The sequence below is a fragment of the Dromaius novaehollandiae genome, chromosome 4 (genome assembly GCF_036370855.1).
Source record: "Dromaius novaehollandiae isolate bDroNov1 chromosome 4, bDroNov1.hap1, whole genome shotgun sequence".
NCBI lineage: Eukaryota > Metazoa > Chordata > Aves > Casuariiformes > Dromaiidae > Dromaius > Dromaius novaehollandiae.
In genome coordinates, this window is record NC_088101.1 from 25,578,470 (window position 1) to 25,605,777 (window position 27,308).

General features: G+C 38.3%; 1 protein-coding gene and 1 long non-coding RNA gene across 2 annotated transcripts in view; both read left to right on the forward strand.

Moving 5' to 3' along the window:
• LOC112980891 (uncharacterized) overlaps positions 1–4,002 on the forward strand; it is a 69,839-nt gene extending 65,837 nt beyond the window's left edge. The window contains exon 13 of the long non-coding RNA XR_010388936.1: positions 1,682–4,002. This is a non-coding gene — a long non-coding RNA (uncharacterized LOC112980891). The remainder of the gene's footprint in view (positions 1–1,681) is intronic.
• Positions 4,003–4,964: 962 nt separating this feature from the next.
• METTL14 (methyltransferase 14, N6-adenosine-methyltransferase non-catalytic subunit) lies at positions 4,965–27,308 on the forward strand. Its single transcript, XM_026096099.2, has 11 exons — positions 4,965–5,117; positions 5,658–5,746; positions 6,474–6,561; positions 9,545–9,625; positions 10,023–10,110; positions 12,634–12,724; positions 14,292–14,433; positions 16,906–16,998; positions 18,301–18,417; positions 20,812–21,022; positions 24,478–27,308. The coding sequence occupies exons 1-11, from the start codon at positions 5,052–5,054 to the stop codon at positions 24,789–24,791; spliced, it is 1,380 nt and encodes a 459-aa protein (XP_025951884.1). The 5' UTR covers positions 4,965–5,051; the 3' UTR covers positions 24,792–27,308.

The window sequence follows — 27,308 nt, forward strand, 5'->3', positions numbered from 1 at the left end:
AGTTCAAAAAGCTGCAAAAAGCTTCTCTACTTTTTGAGAAACTACTCCAAATACTACTACACTACTGCTGCTACTCCAATAGTGCTGTTCTTCTGGCAGCGTTGGACACAGCTTGAAGAAGCCAGACCAATATTTTCATCAGAATATTTAAGAAACTACATGATTTATTCCAAGTAGGGAACTTAGAAATATTTTTATACTTTTTAAACATTTGTGTGTAAACTACTTATTCTCACTGACGAAGTGGAATAAAATACACCACCATGCAAAAGCAAAGACATTAAATGATCTCTTTCAAAATTAATTTCAAAAGTCCTCTCCAAATTAATAAGGAGGCTACGATCAGTTAGTCCAGTGGCACCAGCTCTCATGCTGTGACCAACATACAACATCATGGCTTCACGTCCATTACAAAGGATTGCTACAATACTGGATCAAATGGCAGTGAAATTTGTTCTGCATGAAGTGTGGAAACACAGCACATGTCTGTCAAATTATCCAAACTGTATGATACTGGATGTGGTATGATATGTATGAAGACTCTATTTTGGCTGTATCTTGGCTTACTGAGGACAAACAGTACTGGCCTAATATAAACTCTGCCAGGATTAAGATGCTTCTGCAAGATTTTTAGACAAAATTTGAACTACTACAGTGAGTATGTATAGCTTCATTACAGTGAGTATGTATAGATTCATGCTTGTTGTACTTTCTCAATATGTACATTAAATCAGATTTGCCATTTTACAGAGACACAGCCTAAAGGCAGAGGTAGAAAAGCACATACAGCCACAGTCTACGGGTGTTGTAGATACTATCTCTCATTCAGTATGGGCCCCCAAAATGAGTTTTCTAACTTTTAAAGGTATTTTTGAGGTCTATGTACTTGACTAAAAGCATGAGAAAAGGGACACGCAATAGGTAGTGCCTACGATTTGTTCATTGTTTCCATTTTCTATTTGTCTGATTTGAGTTAAAAGGTAAAATTCTCTTTATTTCATCCATTCGGTCCATTCAATGTTCTTAATTCAGTAATTTATACAGCATCTAATTGGGAATAATTTAGTTTGAGTTTTGCAATGGAAAGAATAATGAAGGTGAGAGAACAGTGAGATTAAGCAGCTTGGGCCTAATTCTCTGTAACTTTTAAAGTCATTTGTACTGACACATAATAAGCTAGCAGTTTTTGCTAAATGAAGTAGTCTAGACTTTAATATATGGCAATATTACCCAAGTCTAAAATGGCTGTGAACATCTATGGTTATTTGGTTGTGTTTTATTGCTATTTTGTAATGGTATAAATGGTTAAACAAAGTGAAACAGAAAGTCTGCTTATTGCATTTGGAGACAATTATTTGAAGCTGGAAGTAGATATAAGTATGGTGGAGGACATGATTAGAATTCAAAGTTATTTTAACAATAGAAATGATTAGAAATAATAGAACACAGATCAATAGGGAGAAGTGAAAGGTGATTTACTCAGGCAGGAATAATCAGTTAGAAACAGGATGAGAAAACAATTGGCTAGATAGATCTGAAGGAAAAAATCAGGATAATAGATCAGAGGTGAATGCAATTTAACAAAGTCATCAGTTGCAAAAAAAGAGAAAAACTGCACTGAGATCCATGAACTGGTCTGTAGCCTACAACACATACTAAATAATATTTGTATTTTACACAGCATTAGTAAGGCTTCATCTGCAGCTGAATGCCTAGTTTTGGGAACTGCCACTTGAGAAAGATTGGACTCCATTAACTGTGATTACAGGAGGGAGAAGGATCACAATCTTAGTCTACAGAGCAGCAGAGTGAGAAGAAATGTGACAAAGGTTTTCCAGGACAGAAAGGACTGTTGCACGGAGGATACGAATAAACTTCTACATATTGTGGTGAGCTGTAAGAAATGTATTTCTCTTGCTCTCCATATGAAGTAGTGATTGTAAATGGCAGCAATAAATATTTAGACTGGACACTAGGAAACAAATCTAAATGTAAGAACCAAGAAACTCTGGTGTGGATTCCCTGGGGAGGCTGATGCATTTCCAGCACTGCATATTTGTAGGTTTGACAAACATGTCAGGGATGATATCAGTAAAGCAAATCTTGGCTTTGGATATGAGAGTGGATTAGATGAGCTCTAGAGTTCTCTCACAACCGTGTTTTGATGGTTCCATGATAAGGTGCAAGGCCACAGAAAATCATGATGTAAATGAAATACTCCAATATCAGTGATCAAATCCAAATCCATAGATTAGATTATGGCATGGTATATACATAGGTATAGCTCTTCTTCACTCCAGACTGGCAAAATGTGGCTTGGTATTTATCCTAACAGAAAATAAGTGACCCCAGATTGCACGTAAGGTTCAGACTGCCAAAACCACAGCAAACAGAGAAGAAAGGGAAGGAGCATTTTGCAAAAATATTGACTTTTTATTTTGAAACAGTGTATGTATAACATAACATCTTTCATAGCTATTAGTGTTTGTTAAGATTAGCTTGTCTTAGCAACCAGTTCTAAAAACAGAGCATAGGCTCGCACAAACCTCTTCATCGTATCACATCCAGGAGGAAGTGATTTTGTTACTGTGCAGGGACTTCTACTGTATTCATTACAGCCAACAGTAGCAAAGAAGCATACGGTAGTTTGAGATAGCATTTTTTTCCCCATAACATTTGTGTATATAGGACAGTATAAGTAACAATGCACCCCCTAAGGAGATAATAAGTCATCTATTGGTATTCTGAGTTTTGAACATTTAAAAGCCCCATCATGTTGCTGATGTTCTACCACTAAGAAATGTCAATAGTTGAAAATACTGTTTTCCTTCCGCATTACTGTGCATTGCTGCTCTAATCTCCTTGTCTTCATCTATCTATCTTTCTCTGTTTAAGTTTTGGCCTGCATATTTTGTTGAAATATATACCATATAATAAAGAGAGTAACAGTTTGTATCACAAAACTGTGGGATGGTGTCTGGCACTAAGATACCAGTGGAGGAGCACATATGTTCTGTATGATGGAGAACTAAATGTCACTGTTCAGCTCTTCCTGTCTACATGCTTGGGTCTGGCAATCATAGGAAAGATCGGTCTATTTCAGGAAAGCAAACATTAACATTAACTAGACATGCTGAGATAATTTATAATGTTTATTTTTTCTTAAGTTTGCCTTACTGAGATACTAAGAACTGAAGTTTATTGCATATGACTTTTGAATCAAAACTGTGTGCCCCTGCGGGTCTTCATTCTTGTTTTAATACACATTGCTCATAGAATAAAAATCAGCATATGATATAAATTATATACATTTAAAGACAGTAGAAGATGAGAGGGGGAAAGGGAAGGAGCAGGAAAAGAGACCAAAAATCAGAGAAATGCCTTAAAAATTTTGCAAAACTACCTCAATCCAGGACTCTCTAACTGTTGGAATAGTGGAAGCAGAACACAAAGGTCAAGGAAGAAATAACTACATTGGGTAAGAAAATGTGTTAAATTGCAGTTGCCCATAATGGACTTACTAGGGAGAGAAGTGTAGAAGAGTAGTATTCTGACCCCAAAACAGAATGACAGAGAAACTGTTAGACGTAGAAGTATGACAAAAACTCAACATATTGCAGTAAACCATCACAGCTGTGAAACATCTTAGAGAATAAATCTTGCTGGAAAGACCTCTCCAAAGATTTTGCAGAGTTGTTTGCTTGGAAGAAGTGATGAAACATATTAAAATGGCTGAGTGAAAACTAATTTAACACCTATATTTGAAAACACAGACGCAAGTATTCTGCTCAATGACTCCTGAGAAGCCCAGAAACCAGATTTCCATCAATGGGAGATGTTACTGTTCAGAGTCAGTTTGTCTCTATGTTAGAGTTAGTTTGTTTCCCCTTAGATGTTGGGCATCATGCAAGAGTTCATAACTAAGAGATTTACAATGCACCCATTGCAAGAAGCCATATGTATGTTAATATGGGAAATCACCTCAGTTGCAGTGATGCTCTCAATCCGTAATTTTAGCAGTTATGAAGAAGTTAAAGGTTATCATTCCCTTCCAATTTTTTTCCTAAAATATTTTTCCTGATTAATTCCTTTTCAGCCTCCCTGTGGCAGTGCAGCACGCTCACACTTTTGGAGTAATCACGTTCTGTTTGGAAAACTGATGCTCCGCTGCTGATGGTGACATACTACTACCTCAGGTTAGACTAGAAAGCCGTTTAATCCCATTTCTTCTCAAATTACCAAAATAATGCTAATAATTGTCCTCATACGGATGTTACTGAAAAATAAGGAGCACAGCAGTGTTTCCCTGGGAGAAATAGACAGTCAGTCACCTAGTGGGAACTTCTAAGCAAACATTTGTGAGGATCAAATAACCCCTCAGAATCGGCTTTAAGAAAAGCAAGTGGGGACATGCAGTGGTATTTAATCACTCCATGATGTGATTATGCATATCCCATTTTAAAGTAGGTTTATTTCAAGTTTCCTCAATGTTTTCTTGATGATCTGACCATCATATTTCGCCTCTTGGTTTCTGAACACAGCAAACTCTTTACTGACAGAAAAGCCATTTCTCATACACTGCGCACACAACTCCTGCTTCTACCGCAGCTACAATCCCTGGGAGATCTCAAAGTTTGGCTTACGGGACACTTCTGCAAAGCTTTATTTGCACCTTACACAGGACTGTGCAACTGGCTGGTGCTGACAGCCGTTACAAATGCACGTATTTTTTAAATCGCTTTTTAAATCCCAAAGCGGGATTCACCTAAACACGCTGAGGCACACGCACCCGGCCCAAGGCGCTGCGCCAGTGCTGCTCTCCTTCCTGCCCCTCCGGGCCCGCCTTCCCACCGAGCAGCGCCCGCCGACGCCGGCCCCGGCCCCGGCCGCACTCCCACCGCGGCGGCTCCGCGCCCGCCGAACATGGCGGCGATCTGCGCGCGGCCGCCCTCCCCGCGGGGCGCCGGCCCATTGCGACGGGGCGGTGGCGGAAGTGACGCGGGGCGCGGGCGCCCGGCGGCGCGGGATTCCGCCGGCGCTGTTGCTGGGCGATGAACAGCCGCCTGCAGGAGATCCGGGAGCGGCAGAAGCTGCGGCGGCAGCTCCTGGCGCAGCAGGTAGCGAGCGGGGCTTCGCGGGACCTCGCGGCCGCCGCTGCGCGAGGGGAGCGGGCCGCGCGCGGGCACTCGCAGCGCGTGAGCGCGGCCGGCCCCGCCCTTTTCTCGGGGGGGGGGAGGGGGGCAGGCGCGCGCCGGCCCCAGGTGCAGCCGTGCCGTTAACGGTAGCGGCGCGGCCGTTGGGGGGCGGGGTGGCTCCCTGCGCCGCGTGAGCTGTGGGAGCCCCGCGACTGCTGGCCGTTAAGGCGACAGTGAGGTCGCTGTCCTCGCTGTGGGGTGCGGGGCCCGCTCGGCTCGGGCCCGCCCGAGGTGCGGGCGGTTTGTGCGGGCCGCCGGGGCCGGTAGAAGGGGTTATGTGGTATCTGCGGGAGCGGGGGGGAAGAGGGGTCACTGCCGGGAAGCTAAAGCCACCCTGCAACAGCGTTAGGCTGGTAGAAGAGTATTTCCAGTTTAGAAAGTGACGCTTTGTGAGTTTTTTTGCTTTTGTTTGTTTTTAATAAGTGATGATTTTGGCTTGAACTTACTTTGCTTTTTCTTCAGTTAGGAGCTGAAAACGCAGACAGTATTGGTGCTGTGTTGAACAGTAAAGATGACCAGCGGGAAATTGCTGAAACAAGAGAAACTTGCAGGTCTGTAATGGTGTGCAGTTTCTGTTGGAAATTAGTTTTTATTGCTAGTAATAAAAGCCTTTAAAAGAGGAAGAGAATGAGATTGCTTTTTCAAAAGGAAAAGTAAAATTATACAGTTTGTGTGAAAACGTGCTATTTAGTGAAAAGAAATCCTTCAGTCACTCAAATCTGAACTTAAGATGACTAGGGTTTTGTCAGTAACTTCTAAGAACAGTTTGGAAATATGAGGCTTGGAAATCAAGGCCAGCTCTTGCTTCCTTTGTTAAAAATTTGTTACTGTAGCGCAAAACAGAGCTGTGAATTTAGGGTATGCTGTCTGCTTTGTCCTAGAGCCTTTATAACCTTTACTAAAAACAATTACTGGGTACTTCACTCTAGCCCAAAAGTTCTTATGTAACAGTAGAAACATCTAGTTGGAAAAGCAGCATGAAGTTGCTAGTTTAATTTTAGCGCAACTCTGAATAGATATTTTTTCAGCTAAAATAACTGTACCTTTTAGAACAGGAGAACAAAGTGAGATTAACTTTTCAGGAGCCTTATCCTTGGGAAGATGTGCCTGTCTGTAATATGGTTAGAGAGAAACAACTTATATGAGAAGTTTCAAAACAATTTCAAACTTCTTTGACAGAAACATGTGGTCAAGGCAGATAGTGGGAGATTTCTGAAAAATTCTCTCCTCCCTGTGGAGAAACTGCTTTACATGAGGAATTTTTTTCTGTGTTTATAGGGCTTCTTATGATACGTCTGCACCAAATGCAAAACGCAAATATCCAGATGAGGGAGAAGCTGATGAAGAAGAGATTGAAGAATATAAAGTAAGAAAAAAGGAAGAAGTTTGTGACTTTGTTTCTGTTAGTATTCATACACCACCAAGGGATGTACTTTAAAGCATCTGGATTAGGAAAAAATTACACACACATATGCACACACACCTGTGTGTGACATGTACATACATATCTAATATATATGGGTAGTTTAAAATCTTCCTTGATGTCTTCCACTGCAAAGATCTGGGAGAGCTGGAATACACTCCTAGTGGTTCTCTTTGGATGTCGCTTAAGTGCATTGGATTCTGCGTTCACCAGAACCCAGTATTTGGAAGCCTGATTTGCTTGTGGTGCCTTGGAGAAAGTAGGTTAAAGCATTAGTACCCAAAGGGCATGCTTGCGTGCTGGTACTGCTTGTCTTGTGTGGGATAAGGTGGTAAAATGTGTATGTGCTTGGGAACACAAAAAAAACTTGACTGAGATTTCTTCATATCCGAAGAAAAGCTTGCATTTGGAAAGCGGCAGGCCACAGGATGAGGTATGGCAAAGCTGAGGATGTCTTCCAGTTTCCCTGTTAAGTGCAAGGACACATGTTAGTTGTCAAAGCATATGACTCTTGTCACTCCATTAACTTGGAGCTTACCCCGAGGTAGGCTGTAATGACTTAGAAGTGGCCAGACTCTTGCTGTATTGTTGAAGTTGAAATATATATTAATCTTGGATCAACTTCAATCAAGCAGATGGACAGATAGAAGAAACTTGAAACCCACAAGTAGAACAGCTATAATAGAACTATCAGCTGTTTTCTGTAGATGCTGCTAATTCCCTGTTGGCAGGGAGGTAAGAACTTAAAGAGCTGCACAGTATTTACTATTTATATAATCTTTTCATTAGTACTTTGAGCCTGTTTAAGTTAGTCTTGTGATATGAACTGGTTTAAAAATCTGGTTCCTTATGATACTAAGCCTGCTTGGATTTGATTTTCTTTACTATGCATTAGAAAAAGTAATAATAGACCCAACTGTTGGTGTTACAGACAGATATTACCAGTCTGTCAGGCATTAGTTTTGTTAGGAAAATTAGAGGTCAATATTTTGATGTAAAGTGAGTTGTGTCTCTCTAAGACCCTGATGTGCAGTATTGGTTCTAGGTGATGTTCTCGGTTAATCTTTCTATAGTGGTTTAGAATTTTTTTTGTGCCCCTGCGCAGATGAATGTGTTCTCAAACTGCTCTAGCTGGAGCCTGAGTGTCTAGCAGTAATTGCTGGTAAGGATGGGTTAGTGTGAAGACATAAGATAGCAGTTATTGAGGTGCAGTATGATGCCCTGAGCTCTGTAGGGCTGAAGTGCGTGAATGTGGGTGTGAAACCTTTAAACAAATGCAGTTGGATATCTTGGAGGATTTGTGTCAGTTCTGAGTGCTCCAAACAGAGAACAAAGTGAGCTGATGACACCTAAATGCCTTATGTTGATGTTTTGAGAGAAGTCTGAAGGGTGAGGTTGGCTATTTCATTACATAGAGCAAGTCTGAGAGCAGTTTGTTGAAGAAAGATGAGGTGCGTTAATCTTCTCGGCCGTCTAGGACTTTCTGATGTGGAAATTTTTTTAAAGGGTAGAATAAGTGTGTAGTTGTAGTGGAGGATTCTCAGTAAGTATCAGGTTGACATGAAAATAAAAGACAATTTATTAGGGGAGAGAGTGTTTTTCTTAGTAGAAGGTCACAATTTTTTGTATGTTTGAACAGAAATCAAAATCTTCACTGCTACAAGTAGATAGAAAAAAAGTTCTGATGATTTGAGTTGGCCCAAATTCTGTTGACTCTTGTCTGTAGGACTAGGACATTTCCTTGTGTCTTGATTATTTAAAAAATTACTCTGAGGACTTAATCTTGACATCATCTTTTTTTAGCTTGTTGCATCAGAAATGCTGTGTATGTGTAATGTCTCGCTGTTAATTGCTAGGCTGCATTAGTTTTGTATTTGACAAAGGAAAGGGAATGAGATGAAGCTATTAAATGAGGAGGAGGGATATTCTTTGCTACATAATCCCTAGTATTAAAAAGTCCTTTGCATCTCCTTTTATAATATTGTCAGTTTGATGTTCATGGTATATTTTTACCAGTGTTAACTGTGTGAGAAAATGAAATATAGTATCCTTTTTAGAAAGAGGATAGGGAAGGACTGCTTATTTACACTCCTTCATTTTTCTTTTAAAAACTACTATTGTTTCTGCTAAATAACTTGAGTGAGGCTGTTTCCGTATTAACAGAAAGAGTGGTATGAAGGAGAGATTCTCTTCTTCCCCTCCTGCCCACTTCCCTCCATGAGCTCTGTATTGAACGTTCTGTGTATGTCAGCATGACAGAACTCTAAACTGCAGAAGTCAGATGAGCAGACAATTGGTGACACACTAACTGAAAAAAAAAATCGCAACAACATTCATCTTTCTGTTAATTTTGAGGCTACAAAATGAGGACTTTAAAAGGAATTTTAAGAAGAAGAGTCAAAATGAAATACTGTTTTTTACCATGTGGTGTATTCCTTTAAAGTGTGGCCTGTAACTGATTTATGCTGGGAAAAAAAGTTTCTGTTGCTAAGGTTGAAACTTAGGAGATGATTGAGTGGACATAAATTTTCAAGGGTTTCTGCTGGCTAAGAACTTCAACAAAATATCACTTGCCTTAGTCCAAAAAGTGAAAATTCTTTGGGACAATTATTATAAATTCTACATCTTGTAAAGCACTGCCTACAATGTCATGCTCTAGAAGTGAACGGTTTCTTACTTTGTTCTCCTTTCTGAGGCCTCTTCAGTAACTGTCTCAGTGATGAGAGAGAGACAGACCTTTCTGGCAACAGGTCAGATGCATATTTCTTTTTCTCTCTGAAACTGGAGTTGGAACTGTTCACGATCAGCTGTTGCAGGAGATTTATGTTCATAGACAGCTCTCTTCTTCCTTCATTAAGAAGCAGAATAGTAGTGAGGAGAGAAAGAACATGATCCTACATACCTATAAATCTGCTTTATTTCCGAGGATGAAGTAGAGCTGCAGCAAGATGAAGAGAACCTACCGTATGAAGAAGAGATTTACAAAGATTCAAGTACCTTTCTTAAGGTAAGCTATTCCTGCAATGTGAAGTCTGGTCAAAGACTGTGTAGTTGTGTTAAACTGTTTCTGCAGTTGATGATATTTGAAATATGACCTTAAGGGCTGACATTACTAACTGGGATTTGCAGGTATGTAATTTTCCTGTGAAAGATATGACAGTAATTAATGTTTACATTGATCTGACTAAAAAAATGTATATAGATAGTCTGTCTGTTCTGGGTTGACCTACAGTGAGCCATAATAATGATGAGCCTGGTTTGGAACTAAAAATACAATGACTGTCTTGTTTTTTTAGCTTCTAAAGGCATGTTGGGGAGGGAGATGGGTCAGACTAACCGAAGTAAAGTGTATGTGTGTCCAGATATTCTACCTTTGCTCTCAGTAAAGTCCTTTTGTTCTCTAGGGGACTCAGAGCTTAAATCCACACAATGATTATTGCCAACACTTTGTGGATACAGGACACAGACCCCAGAACTTCATCAGAGATGTAGGTATGTCATAGTCAGTAATTAATTGAAAGTATCTCATTTTATGCAATTGCACTGCTTTTTCTTCCCCTTCTTGCTTCCTCACAGTAACTGGAAGATGTAGATATGCATTGTCTTATGCAGATACATTCCATAGTTTTGTCTCTGTGTGCGTACGTATCAATATATAAATTTATATGAATGATTATGTTATATACTAATTCAGTTAGAGGGTATTACCAAGGTTATTTTTGGTTTTATTTGAAAGTGTTTAAGCAGGAAGAGGTTTTCAAGACTAAGCTGCACTCGTTGCTCCAGAAGGTGGATGGGACTAGTGAGCGCATCTTGGAATCTTTGGAAATTTAGATGACTGACTTATAGTTCAGCTGTTTGCTGGACTGCTTTGCCTCTGAGAACTCATCTAGTGTGTAAAATGCGGATAATACTGAAGTAGCTAGGCAATATGGATAGTACCTACCAGCTTAAGTATGTGAGTGCTGACAACTCACTAGAAGGCCAAACATATTACTGAGTTTAGACAATGTTACTTTTAAATTTTGTATATTTACTTTCATTCAGCCATCACTGAATTTGTTCTTGAAATCCTACTTTATTAGACTTGAATTTAATGTGTCTGAAATTAAGGTATTACTTTGTTCTATCTTCTAAAATGGGTTCCTAGTAGGTATTTGGTTTAAAACAAAGCAGGACACCTCCCTCTTCACAATTTTCTGCAACATTTATTCAGCCTTTATTTTATCAAGTTTAAGACTGTCAAGGTAAGAACTGACATAGGTAACTGTTTATAGGTGCCAGCCCAGAGAAGTTCAGTGTGTCTGTCTATTGAGGTAATAATAGTTTGTTTCTTCTGTTTTGTGAATGCTTCTGTAGAATATACATCCTGGTCTTTAGTATTAAAACTTTGACATTTTGACTCAGTTATGTCTTTATCTAAAAGCATCTGTGCCTCACAGTTACGAACGTGAAATATTTATACATTGTTCCCTGAAATAAGGTGATCATAAAGACAGTAAACGTTAGCCCACGTTGTTTACTCTGACTTCTTGACTGCATAAAATAGGGAAGGGGCGGGATAGCTTGTGAAAGAAGTGTTGATGTGGAAATGAATACGTCTGCAGCAGTTAATCTAGACCCTTTATTAGAGATGAGGTACATGAAGTTGCATACTGGCTAGCTAAATGTCAAGTGTACACAAAGATCAAAAACTAGGTACTATTTCATAATTGAACATCACCCTTTTAACAGCTGTAGGGAGGTAGTGGTTCCGTGATACCCAGTTGTTTCTTTTTGGTGTTGCTGTTGAAAGAGAGAGATGCTTACCTTCCGAGAGAGACCCTTCTTTTTAGCAACCCAAGTCATCCTCACTGAAAATTCTTTTGCATCTGTCACATAGCTGCCGGTAATTGGCTTCTGCTTCTGCTCGTCAGGAGTATTTGACTCTTTCTCCATCTTGTTCTTCTGGCACTGGCTGGAAGCAACACAACAGTGGAAATCAGGAAAAAATAGGATTTTTTTTGGTTAGGTATTTGAGGAAAATGAATATAATTTGTTTTCATTATGCACAAGTAACTGTGATGATAGTGCGGTTCGATATTAAGAATTTGGCTTTCACCAGAGCAGTGCTAGAGATGGGAGTTCAGAATTATGAACTGAAGTAAAAGAGAGGTTTCTTTCTCCCAAGGATTAGGACTGTTTAAATTTGTAAATGCGAATGAATGTTAAGCTTTGCAATAAGACCTAAAGTTGAATTAATGTTGTGTTGGGCAGTGGAGGTGATAGCCTCAGCAGAAGTCAAAAAGGTACTACAAATACTAAGAGAAAAAAAGAACCCTATTTACTTTTGGAGGAGGGGACTGCAGTGTGCTGAAGAGCGTAATTAAAAAAAAATCCCAAACCACAACTTATTGCAGAAAAACTAACTAGTATTATCCCTTTTACATATAAAAGCTTTAGGGTGTTAATTTTCAAAACTAAGCCTAGGAACCCAATAAATAAGTATAGAGATGTTAAAAACTTCATGACTGTCACTAAATATTCAATTGAATCTCAAAATAAAGGTTGTCTAGGGAAACCAGCCACAGCCCAATTCCCACTTTAGAAGTAGTCTTCAAAGGTCAAGTAAGATTCTTCTGGAAATGGGTGTTAATTGGGTCTTAATATAAACTTATGGCTGGAGGAATAACAAAATAACTTTCTTTTGTTGTTCCCCCACCACTTAGTTTAAGCAAAACCCTGTTTCCTTCCCCTGGAAGCTGTTGCGGACTTCTGGTCACTGTAGTGGTCTAGAGAACATCGGAGCATTAGTGTTTAATTCATAACATTAGCCATAGTTAACTGGATGGAGGCAGGAGGCTTTTGGAAACTACAGATTAAAAAAAACTGCTTTGAAGGGGTTGATTTGTTCTAACAAAAATGAAATAAGTCTGAGTATTAACATTTGGGCCTATTCAGAATACTGGAGAATGCTTATTTGATACAGACTTACTGTCTTAAGTAGTTGTTAACTTCATGTTTTCTTCTTCTTAGGCTTAGCAGATAGGTTTGAAGAATATCCAAAACTTAGAGAGCTCATCAGATTGAAGGATGAGCTGATATCTAAATCTAACACTCCTCCCATGTAAGTGTTCTTGTGGAAATGCCTTTCTCCTCCAGGCTGGTTTGAAGTTAGCTGTCTGCTTTGCAAATCTTTTTATCTTTAGCACCTGTTCAGAATTTACATTTTCTATTTCTGCTTGTATATACAAATTAATTAATTGAAACTTCAGAAGAATAAAATCTGTTTGTTTTGGCTAGCTTAATCTAGATGTTTAATATAGTATACAAAGTAGATTTTCTTTCCAGTGTGTGATTATCTATATTATGTGAAGCTTTGTTTTTTAAAACCAAGCTATCAGCTGACTGAGCTACAAGCTTTAGTCTGGGAATCAAGAAAAATACGCCAAATGATCATGAGTCTCTTGATATCCTGCAGTTTACAATAACAAGGAAACCCTTTAAAAAAAAAAAAAAAGTTTCTTAATGTAACCTGGCATTGTTTTTGCAAAAACATCTTGTATAATGTTCAGCTGTCATCTTAGTATCCATTAACCAGATGTTACTTCATAGTTTAAGACCAAAAAAGTTGAGGCTGAAGTAATTTGTCCTATTAAATTCTGCTTACCTCTGAGTTTTTGTGGAATGTTAGATGCAATATAAGCATGTGGCATGTTACTTGCATGTGGTTGAACCTCTCTGAATGTGAACGTAACACTTTTAATATACTGTAGTTCTAATCTGTATGCAGAAAAAACAATTATTTCATAATAGTCACATGAAAACTGTTGAGGAAATTGTCTGAGCAATTGAGGTACAAACTGGAAAACTCAGCTTGCTATTTTGAAGTTAGTTGTGTAGGGTTTTCTGTTTTGGGGGGGTAGTTGGGGTGTGTGTGTGGGGTAGTTGGGGTGTGTGTGTGACCTTGTTAGTGCAGAAAAGGGAAAAAGTTATCAAATGCTATCTTCTGATAACACCAAATACACTTACGGAATAATCTCTTCAGACACAGTGTTAGGCTAAAGGTATTGGAGTCATTTTTGATAGTGATACAACAGTGACTGGTGGGCAGATGTGGATGCCAAGTATAAGAGTTCATATAAGTAATTAATAAAATCAGTGAGTTAGGGTGTTACACTTTGGCTATAAGGATAGAAAAACACATTTCTGCTTTGTGGAAAATAACTACATTTCCAATACTCAACCTTTTGAGCATAAAGCAACATATAAGTGGCAATTCTAAAAATACGCTACTTTCCCAAAATGAAGCAAAACAGAAGTCTGTTTGGCAGGCAATGACGTGTTCTTCTTAAATGTCGATGTGTTCTCCTGTATAGTCCATGGATGTATAATAAGTCCAGTGATTCTGTACTAGACACTGCTGTACAATATGTTGTCTGGGTATCTGTTTCCTGCTTGCTAAAGTAGAATCCTAAACATTGTTTCTTGAAAGGAATACTTTTAGGTCTAATTCGATGGCATGCTTAGGCAAAGTGAGAATACTTTGTCTGCCTTGGATTTAGTGTGTTTAAGCTATATAAATTACACAGGAGTCCTTACTTTTAACTGGCCAGACAAGTGCTGCGTGGAGTGTAATTTTCAAACCACTATTATACTTTCTCCAAGCAACTTGCTATCTTTTGTTTAAAAAGGTACTTACAAGCAGACTTGGAAGCTTTTGATATTAGAGAACTGAAGTCCAAATTTGATGTGATCCTTCTGGAACCACCACTGGAAGAATACTACAGAGAGACTGGCATTACTGCCAACGAAAAATGCTGGACCTGGGATGATGTAAGTCTTTTTCTTACTGTAAAAAATTTCATATGCGTACCTGCATGACTACTTTGAGGACTTTATTTGGTAGCAGAATGTTTTATAGGATGTGTTTAAGAAAAAATGGGTTATGTGAAAACAACAATCTTATATACACACACAGAAAGTTAGTTTTGTATCTTATGCCCGCACCATTTGTGTTGAGAGTGTGGGCTTTCTTGTTTTTTTGTTTTTTAAGATTTAATGAATTAAGGTATAACCTTTTGCTCTTCCTGAGCCTGACTGAAAACTTAAATGGGGGTAAGGTGAAAACCTACTACTAATCCAAGTTCTGTGGTGTTTTTTTTCTGTTTGGTTTTTGCTTTTGAAAGTTGGAATATTCATTGCATATTTTCTCTGGCTTCTTAAAATTTTTGAATAGGCTTCTAAGGTGCACTTTTTAATACTTTGGTCTTTAGTCAAAAGAGTAGATGAATATGCGTCTCTGATGTATCTCCTTTCTCCAAAGTATTAATTAGGCATTGAAATTTACCTATCAAACCAATTTTACTCCTGAGAAGCCTGACAAGGTAGATTCCTCTTACTAATGGAGTTTTTCTTGTATTTGTATTTTCCCTTACTGCTTGGTCACCTCAAAGCTTTTTCAAGCTATGTTGATGTCTGACCCCTTTTTGGGGAATAAAGGAAAATATTAATGTGAAAATGCGATCTTTTCAAGATCGCAGTTGGTGCTTCTGTATTACTTTATTCTAGTAAACGTTTACAGAGTTGAGTTGTAGAAAGAATTAAATTCTTTGTATAGTGACGTGGATTTTTGTGAAGAAGAAATCAAGATCTATTGAGAAGTGACTCCATTCTGTGGAGTTTTCAATGAAGTCGGTTCTTGTAAAAACAAGATGAAGTCTAGATGCTGTGAAGTGCTGAATGTCATCAAGCGCAATAAATTGACCACACAAAGCATGTTTCCCAGGTGCTCTGTCCTTAAAGACTGAACTTGGAGTGGTATTTCTCTTACATTAGCAGAGTATTCTGCACTTAGGCATTGAAAAAAACATTTGTAGTACTAATGCTGGATGCTGATAAACTGGCCCTGCTCTGTGTGTCTACTTTTTATCTATTAACCACCCCCCCCCCCCCCCAAAAAAAAAAAAAGGAAACAAAAAGGCAATCTCTTTCAGGTAGAGAAGAGTAGCTGATTAAAAAAATGTTAGAGTAATCTTGTCAGAAATTCTTAGATTCAGGAGTATGGGTGGAAGTTTGAAGTTAATAAATATCTTTTATTTAGAGACCATATCTGATAGGTATGCAAGATGATGTCTGCATTAGCATCTAATTTGTAATAATAGGAGTGAATCATTGGACTGAAGCAGTAGTTACTGAGACTTACCTCATCTCTGTTCTGTGCAGTTTTGGGGGGGTTTATTTTAAATTAGATTTAGTTTGTGCCCTCGGCTGAAACTTGCAAATATATAGCTCCAAAAGTGACTGAGCCGAACAAAAGGATCATGAGAACAAGCAAAGTTTATTCCATCTTTAAGAATGAATTTGAAAACAGAAGCGTTAATGCCTGTAATATGAGATTAGGTAACCTACCTGTTAAGGATAGATAGGAATTTGTAGGTAACTTTTGTGTTAGCCACAGTGTGTTGCATCAGGCCAAAATAGTGCTTGGCAGTGTTGTCTGGAAAAAAACACATACTCTGTCCTAACAGGAAAAACTGGAAGTATTTGAGTCAGGAGTCTGAAGACTCAGTGTTCTCTATCCTCTTAGAATGGCTTCTACTGCATTATTTTTCTTCACAGTGGCACTGAATGAAGCTTGATTTGATGTGTTAGCAAGTTACAGATGAATCTCTTCAACTTGTAATGAGTAACAGATGCTTTGCATCTGAAGTTATTTCACCCTGAATGTTACTCATTTATCATTGTTGAACCACCGTCTTGATACATTCTTACAATTTTTTTCCCCAAAGAGAAAATGGAGAGAATCTTTCCTGTACAATAATAGGAATTAGAATGACTTTATATGTGTGCTTTCCCCAACTTCAGATAAGTAACTTCAGAGCTGAAAAGAAACAGAACACTAATGTGTCACTATATTTTTTTAAATTACTGAGGGAATGATAAAATGAAGCACGTGTTTATGGGAAAAAAAACAAAGATACAGAATGTATTCGTCTTTAAGTCTGGAATATTCTACAAAGATGCAATTTATGCTCAAATGAGTGATCAAGTTGGTCATCAACTGTGCTGAAAGCATGCTTAGGTGTTGATGAGAACTTTTAGAATGTACTTGCTGGAAAACAGATTTGAAGGGATGGCTTTGAAGAGAATGGTATCTAGACTTGCATCTTTAATAAATGTGCTTCCTGACAGTTTCTGTGACAATGTTTCAACATTTATTCAGTGTTCTTCCTGATACAATTTGTGATTATATCACATAAATGAAGCAAATATTTCATTCAGAAACGCTTTCTTTATTTTTTGTAGATCATGAAGCTGGAAATCGAAGAGATTGCAGCCCCAAGGTCATTTGTGTTTCTGTGGTGTGGCTCGGGAGAGGGTCTGGACCTTGGCAGAGTGGTAAGATGATGTTTTAATTTAATTAATCAGGGACAGGCTTAAGAGTTTATTTTTATCATTGACTTTCTCTTTGTAGGAATCTTGGCTGTAAATGCTGAGAGATGTTTTGTTACTGTGCTAGAGGGTATATAATTTTAGTGGGTCTAATCTGGCATTAACTGTTTAGATACTGTTATTTTCTAGATGAACCGCTGTGACTATTTGAGGAAGCATAGTTTGGTAGCGTCTAGAAACTTATACTGCTGTCTTATTTTCCTTGTATGCATGTTGCTGTGAGGAGCAAAGTGTCACATTTAGTGTGATTACATCACTTTTTTCTTTTCTTTTTTTAACGGAAGTCTTGATAGTTTTCTCCAGAAACTGTCATCTGAATAGGAAGGTGCTGCTGTTTTATGAAGTGTGATAAAATTGTGTTATATTACTCCAGGCAATCTTGGAATTCTAAAGTAATCTTTCTGTATACTATGGTAGGGCTGCTTGTGTTGGGAATGCTGAAATAAGAATTTCCAGTAGGCTCTTGTTGTGCTGAAACATTCATTTCTTGGTTTGATTCAGCACTTCCTATTAAAATAACAAGATGGTATTCATTAAAGGATGATGTGGTTACTAATCCGTTTATCATCTGCCTCTTATTTTGAGGTTGGTTAAAGTACTCTTCTGGACTAATTGATTTTTGTTGTAGACATTCTTGAATATAGCGATAGCCAGACGAGCTTGAGTCCATAATGTCCAAATTTCTCGCTTTCCAATATGACACTAGCAGAAATTAAGGATTAAAAGCTAGGCGTATAAGTTCTCTACAGACTTGGGGAAAGCCACAAAATGATTGCAAAGGCTTTTGGCTCTTTGTCGTCTCTCTTTTAGAATTTCACTTTTATGCGAAACTCTACCAGAGTGCAGGTGTTAATGGAGACAGGACCAATACAGCTGATCACTGCGTTGGTTAGACTGGTTCTGATTAAATTTTAAGTGCCATTAGATAGTAAAAATGAGTATACAGTTTCATAGAGGAATCTGTGTAGTGGTTAGATAATTAAAAAAAAAAAAAAGCGATGTGTAGACAAGTCAGTGTGCATATAAGTGGTTTTTTGTTTGTTTGTTTGTTTGTTTGTTTGTTTTTTAAGTTTGACAATACATAGCACAGGCATGCTGGTAAACTTGATATATTTCATGCATCTGTGAGAGATTTATCTTCCAGATATGTTTCAAGAAAAGTTAAACCTATTTTACTGTTTGGTTTAGGTTTTTATTTTAGTTTCAAGTATAGTACAGACTTTATTTTTGTCTGTCATAACATTTTAGTGTCTACGCAAATGGGGTTACAGAAGATGTGAGGACATTTGTTGGATTAAAACCAATAAAAACAATCCTGGAAAGACCAAGACTCTAGACCCTAAGGCTGTTTTCCAAAGGACCAAGGTAAAAGTTTGGCTCAATTCCTGCCCTGTTCTCACCCTGTCCCTTTCTGCTAATCAAACACCAGGTGCTCCACTGTAGTTGGTGACCTGCTTTTAGGAAAATAGACATCAGGACTTCAAAGTTCTCTTCTGCAAAGTGCATTATATGAAGAGGAAAAAAAAAACCCCTCATTGGATAGATGACTAACTTCTGTCCCTTTATTGACTTTACTCAGTTTGATGAAGTATAGAAGTATCATCAATGTTTAACACTGCTGGGTAAATGTCTGTTCTAGTCTTCCAAATGTGCTATTCGTTTAAGCCTCATTGAAATGCAGATAGCTGAAGAGGGTTTGTAGGCTACTGGAATGGGGGGAAAAAAATCCTGAGCATGATAATGGAAATCGAATAGAAAATGTTACTGTACATTGCAATGTTTTTGACTTCTTGATTGTTTCAGTTAAGAGGGAATAGTAAATAACCAATTAGCCTACTAGCGATACCTCTTCCATAACATACAAGCCTTTTCCATGTTGCAGGTGTAATGTTTTTAGGGCAGGAACACCTTTTGATTGGAACTAAACTTGGCAGTAGAATTTAACTGAATTTAATGTTGAAATAAATCTTTAAAACTGTTGATTAGGAATTGATGTAATTAAAAATCCAGATGGTTGGCTAATGGTTCTGAATACATATGTACAGGTATGTGCACAGACCTTGAACCGGACAGACAGCTGTTAAGGGCAGTGGATCAGTCAGTGTCTCCTAACTTCCTGAAGATGACTGTCATGCACAAGTGACAGAAACAGCTTGTTTTAAATTAAGCTTAAACTTCCTTTTACAATATTAGGAATCTTTCTTTGATTTGCATTCACATTAATCCAAAGTTTGTTTGAAAGTTTGTTGCATTTGTTATAAATCTAAATATTACATGCTTATTGCAAATATGTATAGCTTGCTCATGAGTAAGTAGTTAAAACTTTAATATAGGAGGGTTTTTTGGGGGACTTCACAACTTCATTAAAAAGGAATTGTTTTGCTTTCTGGTACTGGAGAATTTTTCTGTTCACTAAACAAAGGTTGGGCTGAGGTCATTATTGTTTATGTTGAATGTTGAAAATTGAGGTAGCTTATTCTGACTAAATAGATAGCAGCATCCTTTGTAGAAGATATACTTACCAATGATGACAATAATAAATGTTATCCTTTTAGTTTAGGCATCTGTCTAGATGGAGGCCTTATGCCATGTGCCTGTGTGATAGTATCTAAGGTACTGATGAATTGTATTCCACATGTTACGAAAGTAAAACTTCTTGGGTAGTTCTTTTGAAGACCAAACTTACTAGACTTTGCCTGATGGGTAATTTGCTTAGCAGCATTTTATGCTTTATTTAGTTAAATGAAAGGTCTGAAAACCCTGCAACAGTTGATCAACTGCATATATTTGATAGGTCACCTTTTTTGCCTTTCGTATTTATTCACTAACTCTTAAAGCCCTTGCCAAAAATCTGGAAATGATTATATACTCGTCTGCAACTTTCTTAGAGCCATCTGGTGATGCTTAGTAAATCAGTGTTTTATGACCTAAGGAAAATTGCTCATTTGAGCATAGTATTCCCAGAAACAGAATTCTGAACTCAATATGCAGAGCCTTCATTTCATCCTGTACGAATTACGGTGATTCTTGCTTCATAGATATATGCTAGTCACTTCCATTGATCTATAATGTTGTAGAGGGAAGGAAAGCAGTGAATATGACACTTAAAGAACATTTTTAATGCTGGCAGAATTGACTTGGAGTGCATTGATACCCTGATAGCAATATTGCTTCTTTTGATGCTGTCGTATCTTCTAGAAAGGGATTTGAGGGTGAAGGCTACTTTTGTAAAAGAGGTACGATATGAAAAAATGCATGTATTAATAGTTCTTTTACTTTCACTGACTGGCTATTTTATGACTGAGAACTTTGAAAATTATTTTTACAAATAAAGTTATGATGAGAATGTTGATACTCACTCTTCCTATCACCTTGTACTCTCTTTTCTTGTGGTGAGTTCTCATACTCTTTCCAGCTTAAACTTCTGTAGCTTTGTAGTAACTGGAAGAAGTCCAAACATCTTATTTCAGTCTCTAAATAATTTGACTTTTAGCACTTTGAAGTGGAGGTCATCAAACCAGGTAACTTGAAGTACCCTCTCTCCTTCGTTTTGGAAGATTTTCTTGGTGGCTTCAGCTTGTTCAAAATTTCCAGTTCAAAATTTAAACTGTTCTTGATTTAAGAGTAGGATTTAGTCTGCCTGGAATTTAGTCTACCTAGAATTTTTCTTCCTCTCCGTGGTGTTCAAACCTCTGATGTGTGTGATGTAACAGTATGCGGGGCACGTGACAGCTGCTGTTCTGTGTTTTATGCATGTAGGAGCACTGCCTCATGGGCATTAAAGGAACTGTGCGTCGCAGTACAGATGGTGACTTCATCCATGCTAATGTTGACATTGACCTAATCATCACAGAAGAGCCTGAAATTGGCAACATAGAAAAACCTGTAGAGATTTTTCACATCATTGAGCATTTCTGCCTTGGACGACGGCGTCTTCATCTTTTCGGAAGGGACAGTACAATTCGACCAGGTAGCTGTTCTGTTTATTTTATCAGAGTTTAAATTTAAACTCGTTTTTCTAACCCTCTTCCATCATCTGAGGCCACTTGATGGATTTTAAGGGAAGCTGAGACAAAATAGTGTTTAATCTTGATGCATGACTCTCCTGTTTGCACTAGCTGCAGGTATGATCTTAACTTCGAACAGCACAGTATAAAGTACATCTCAGTAAGCTTTTTGGACAAGGAGTTGCATGGGCTAGAGGGTTTGTCTTTCCTGGTGACTTCTCCATAGCGGAAATCTGATAGGAAGAGAGAAAATGTACTGGAAAGAGAGATTCCCAGGTTTCCCTATCCTCTCACTCCCTGAGACACGTAACCAACCTCATGTTCAGCAACAGAGGAGGATTACGGCATCGCTGGACAGTTCTCCCAATGCCAGGACAGTATCATAGTGGCTTCTGATGTAGTTAGTGCTCTGCCCCCCATGATCAGATAGAATAAAAGATCTCTTGTGTGTATTTTTTTAGCAAAAAAAAAAAATGCCCTATCATGGGATGAATCTTCAGCCTAAGTAGCAGGAGCAACATATGGAGTCATTCTAATTGTGTGTTACAATTATGGTTATAATTTCTGCTATTGTTACTATAGCCGAAGTCACAAATCTAGTTTACCACTGCCTACTGTTAAGTTTTATTTTCTAAATATTCATTTTTAGAGGTAAATAATTGCTTAAATGGTAAGACCTCCAGGCTTCTGTTTTCTCCATCTCTAGCTGAAGGTAAATCCTGAAATTGTTCAGTATTCCAGTGGATAATGAAATGTATGGTCTCGTCTTTTTAAGGTCAAATCCTGTATATGGCCTTTCTACTAAACTTTTATTTTTGGACTTAATGCACTGAACTCCACAGTAGTTCTGAAATTTGAAATGTCTTTATCATGTGCAAGACAGAATAGCAGAATTCTGTGCTGGCTGTAGAATTCACGTGAGTGTCCTGAAGAGCTTTCCGGAGGTATGCCATAGGTCAGACAACAAATTTGAAGGAGATGCATTCACAGTTTATGTGAAGATCTGTCAATCTCAAAGCAGTGTTGCTTGGAAAGTCTGTGACAGCTGTCAGTTTTTAAGAAGAAAGTCCTTCCTTTTTAACCAATATTTTGGCCAATTCCTATATGTAATTCAGCAGTGAGTATAGCAGAATACAGCTGTGGTTTTTGTTTTTTTGGTTTGTTTTTTTTCCCATGTCATCTGTTTATACTTTTCAGAAGCATGATTTCTTTCTCTAAACTTGTTTTAAATCACTCAGAGCTAAGTGCTGGTCCTGTTTCCAGCACCTCAAAACCCTGTCTCTAATACCGAGACCGCTGCATCTGGCATGGTAGAAAACCTGTAGCAATATATGGATCAGATGAGATGCATGGTAACTGCATTCTGTGCAACTGGAGGGAGGGATGGCTGGGCCTTTCAGTTTCTCATGTGTAAGTGATGATGGAATTTCACCACAGGAAAATACTGACTACAAGAATAAAATCTCTTTTGACACCTTTTAAGCTTGTGTATCAGTTGTCTGTGCTGTTTCTGGCCCTAAAGCCTAATGTGAAATAGAATTTGAAAGTCCTGTTTTTTTCAGTGTAAGAACATTTGAATTGACAAACTTCATACCTAATGTGGTATGGATAGGGTATTCATGCTTTGCATAAGATACTTGAGTGTTGGTCTCTGGAGAATTTACAGTAACACTGCATCCTTTAAAAAGGAGGGTGGGAAAAAAAAGGAGGGGGGGGATATGAGCGGGGAAAGTGCTATAGTTGCACTTGCTTTAGGTTCTTTTAGCAGTTTTGGGTAATGCTGTTTTCCACTGATTAGAAATTAATGGTTTGGATGATGAGGAGAAATGGGTACAAGTTCAACCACAGTCTGTTTTGCTGTATGCGAGAGCTAATACTTACGATACAGAAATTGTTGCTTATTCTTCTATTGCAGTTGGAATGTAATATACATCAGTACCAAAGCTACAAGCAATAAGTTATCTAAATCTGTTCCAAGATGTTTAAGTGTTTTTTCTTTTGCTCGTAAGAAATGATTATTAGCCATTCCTATTCTTTCACTGGCCTTTGGCTTGAATTTTAATGATGTCAGTCTTAATTCTGTTAGCTACATATGTTTTTTGTAGAAGGACTTTTTTTAGGCAGTTCTTTAATGTGGTTTTATGTGAATTCACAAAACTTAGTGTTGCACAGTGTCATGTAAGTCTTTACAGAGTTAGTCCAGCTTTTGTATTTTTAAACTGCGTGATTATTCTGGCACAGCATTACATTAAATCCTGTAGGTTGTTATAGCAATAATGACTTTTTTTCCCCCTTCTTTGTTAATTCAGGAAGTTGGCAGAGCACAGCATTTTTGCTGATTATCACCTTGTATTTACTGTTTGTGAACGCTCACAGGGCTCTGAATATGTAAACCTAAACAAATGGACTCTTCCTTTTTTAAATGTGTGGAAAGCAAGGCAAAGATTACTTACATTTCCAAGGCGGAGTACAGTCTTAAAGAAATGATCTTGGGGTTTTGTTTTTTAGTTTTTCCTTTTTTACTCCTTTTCCTTATTAGCATGTTGTTAAGGTCACTGAACCATGTTTTTCTTCTTTAATACACAATGTGCTGGAATTTTAATTTCCGACGACGTGTGTGTGTGTGTGTGTGTGTGTGTGTGTGTGTGTGTGTGTGTGTGTTTGAAGCCCCATTTTGACAACCCTGTTTTATGCCCAAGCCCTGTTTCAGTTCATTGTATCAAGAAATACATGATGTGCTTGATTTAAATGCCTGCCTGATTTCAGTTTCACTTGGTGAAGCTGAAGTGCCCACTGAATGTATGCTTGTTCATAGACAGGTTAATTTAACTCTTTAAGCTTTATATTTCATGCTATGTTGACTTCAGCAACATTGCTGTTTCATTGTGTTTTCTAGCCTGTGCTACACCATGCTTTGCACTTGGTTGTGCAACAGGTTTTTGGAGACAAAATTACCTAATTGAAGTTTAAATGCCTTTAAAAAAAGAGGGGACAGGAGGAGGAGGGTGGTGTTTGTTTTTTTTTCCTTGTTTGTTTCTGTCTTGTTTTACAGGTGAATTTACTGATCTGGTATGCAGCCCAGTCCCAGAGGGGCTGGGAAACAGTGTTGTGGCATCAGAATAAATAGGAAGGAGGGGGAAGGTGTGTTGTGAAACTACAGTTTGAATGTTTCCACGCCCACACGTAACAAAAAAACAAAAACAAAACAAAAGCCCTTACAAATATTGGACTAAAATCTTAACTCGTCAACAACTGTGGCGTTTCTAGCAGGGTTCTCTTAAATCTGATCGGTAAAGCTGATATGTATAGAAATGTATGTTCTCATCACTTCAGTGTTCACTTCCTAGGAAAAAGGCAGTAACAGCCTTGAAACATGAGGTTTCTTGTTGCTTTTATTGACTTTGTTTTTATTCTTTAGGTTGGCTGACTGTAGGACCCACCCTCACAAACAGCAATTTCAATGCAGAAACATATTCTTCATACTTCACTGCTCCAAATTCCCACCTGACTGGCTGTACAGAAGAGATTGAGAGACTTCGGCCCAAGTCGCCACCACCCAAGTCCAAGTCTGACCGAGGAGGTGGTGCTCCCCGGGGAGGAGGAAGAGGCGGGACTTCAGCAGGCCGAGGAGAAAGGGGCAGAGAGAGGAACAGAACTAATTTCCGGGGTGAGAGGGGTGGCTTCAGAGGGGGGCGTGGAGGTACCCATAGGGGTGGCTTCCCCGCACGCTGATGACTGTTAAGGAATTACTCCTTCCCCTGGTCCTATGCCTCGTCTCTGAATCCCTTTTTCTTAGTCTCGTTTTTGCTAAAGTGAATTATTCTGAGGACTCAAGCCAGATGACTTTTAAAATTGTTTTTGGTGCAAGCAGTTCCAAATATTCTGCCTTCCCATGACTGGCCTGGCACGTCACCTCACTTGGCAGGCAGGATCCTGCACTTAAACGGTGCTAAACTGGGCCTCCTGGCGGCTTCCATTCGTCAAAGCAGAGAGTGCCATCTCTTCAAACCATGGATAGGATGGAAGTGAAGATACTTGCTCTTCCCTTCTAAAACTTGCAAGTTGTGGGCTTTTTTTAACTATAGTTTTCTCCAAAATGCGGATTCTTCCTTCTTTGTAGATCCAAGTATGGACTGACTTGGATCAGTATGACATAATGGGCGTGAAATGCAGTTCTGAGTTGCATGGCAATAGCAGACTTATTCACAGAAGAAGTGCTGTGTCTATATTGACACTTATTTTAACTTCTCTTAAACCAAGGAGCAAATCGAATAAATAGAATTCTATTTTTTCCTTATTTGGCCTAAATTTTCTGAATCATTCATGGGAATAGGGAACAAATAGTCTTTTTTTTTCCTGCTTTTTTCTTCTTCTCTCCCCTTTTCATTCATGGAGTATATGCACTCACTTTTCCTGTTCATAGTGGTGAGAGTCGTAATTCTGCCCAGTCACGTGGTGTGCTTCATGGAAAGCAAAAACTTATTGTGCATTCATATCCAGTCCAGAACGTCTACGTAGATCTGGATTGTTTCTTTAGCAGGGATTTTCATCAAGTGTCTGTTAATAACCTTGTTCTTTAGGAGGGAAAACCAATTTTATTGCAGAACAGTTGCAATGTAAGTACTAAAAAGACCTCGTTGTAGGCCATATTGGAGATGTAAGGAGGTGTTACAAGAGGGAGTACTTTCTGAAAAACGTATGGCCTGGATAATGAGGGCGCCGTAGTTACAGCTGAGTGTGTTTTGCTTTGCCTGTGGACCGTATGTGCATTGGAAAGGGGCTGCTGGTGATCAGCTCCGCAGCACAGTGTGTCTGAGAAAGTGATTCACTTTGGTATGTACAGTATTGGTTTTTAGAAAATAACACAACTCTGAACTTCTTGGACAATACCTGGTAGGCTGAACAAACCTGGCCATTGAAGTCCCAAATTCTTAGGTATGGATTTCAGAGAATTGGCTTTTAAGTCTCATGATCTTTATTGGTTGAAGCCTAGCTTTTATAAAAACTATCTTGTAAAGTAGTGAATTATTAAACTTGTTTATCAAAGCCAATATTGAGATATTTTTCTTAACATTTTGTGGGTTTGCTTTGACTGTTCTTAAAGAAGGCTGTAGAATGAGTAAGTTTTACTGTAATTTCCTGTCTACTGTTATAAAAAAGCAGACGGTAACTGTTCCTTTGGTTTCCTCCTTTAGCACAGAAGTTTGTTTTGTAGGATCTGGTCAACTTCACAGCCTTTGGTAGTATTTCTAGCAAGGGACTGGTAAAGAGTAAATAAAACTCTTGGCTTTGTTTACCTTTTGTTTCTTTTTGTGTTAGAGCTGCAAAGCTGAAGAGTGACTTGAAGTTTGAGGGGGATGTTTTTAGTGGTAGTACTCATTTAACTGTCAATAAAGTTTGCCAGACTACTTGGAGCAACACTTAATAGGATGTTAGAAGAAGAAAATTTCCTGCCTTCTCAATTTTTACCCTATTCATGTTATTAGTTCAGAAGTAAATACAACACTTTGAGAAGAGGTGCCATTTGGGCCAGTGATAAAACTCTCTTTTTATTTTCCTCAACTAGTAGATTCCATCTCCCTTCTTTTAACTCTCCGTCCATAGCTGATAATCTAGTGCTTAGACTACTGTTCAAATAGAAGATTGAGTCTGCTTTTCAGTGTAACCTAAACATAACTGGTTGAGATGTGCATCTGTTCTAGGGTTGCGGAAGTCACGATGCTGCTTGAGACTTCATTAAAATGAAAATGTGAAATTAATTGCAGATGGTCTTGTAAATAATCCATCCTATTTGAACTTGCAGAGGAAGTTATGTTTCTGGATTTTCCCTTAAAGCTGAAATAGCTAAAATAGTGTAAGGAAAAAAAAATACTGCTAGGGGCAGTGTTAGAGTGTACCTATCTTTGGATGGGCCAGCTCCCCAAAAGGTCGGAGGAAGTGAAATGGTAACAAAGAGCTTGCCTTACTCTTTTTAATTGAGGTTAACTGACAAGGAAATAGAACTTTTGAAATGTCAGCTATGAAGAAAAGATACCTGCTGGTGATGTTCTAAAGCTGCTGTTTTGATAATAATTTGGAGCACATTGCCTATAGGGGTAACTCAGTAGTACATAGGCGTGTGTACCTAAAGGCTTGGTGCAGCATACTTGTGGTTGTGGAGATGATGGAAATGATGCTCACAAAATACTGTAGTGAGACTGTATATTTTTTCCCACATTGAGCAATAAAAACATCCAGTCACTTTTTTAA

Bases quoted from the DNA above. Each gene is read 5' to 3' on its own strand.
- METTL14 (XM_026096099.2), top strand. From the start codon at position 5,052: ATGAACAGCCGCCTGCAGGAGATCCGGGAGCGGCAGAAGCTGCGGCGG. The intron at 5,747-6,473 runs GTCTGTAATGGT...CTGTGTTTATAG, and splicing joins GAAACAAGAGAAACTTGCAG to GGCTTCTTATGATACGTCTG. The intron at 6,562-9,544 runs GTAAGAAAAAAG...TTTATTTCCGAG, and splicing joins AAGAGATTGAAGAATATAAA to GATGAAGTAGAGCTGCAGCA.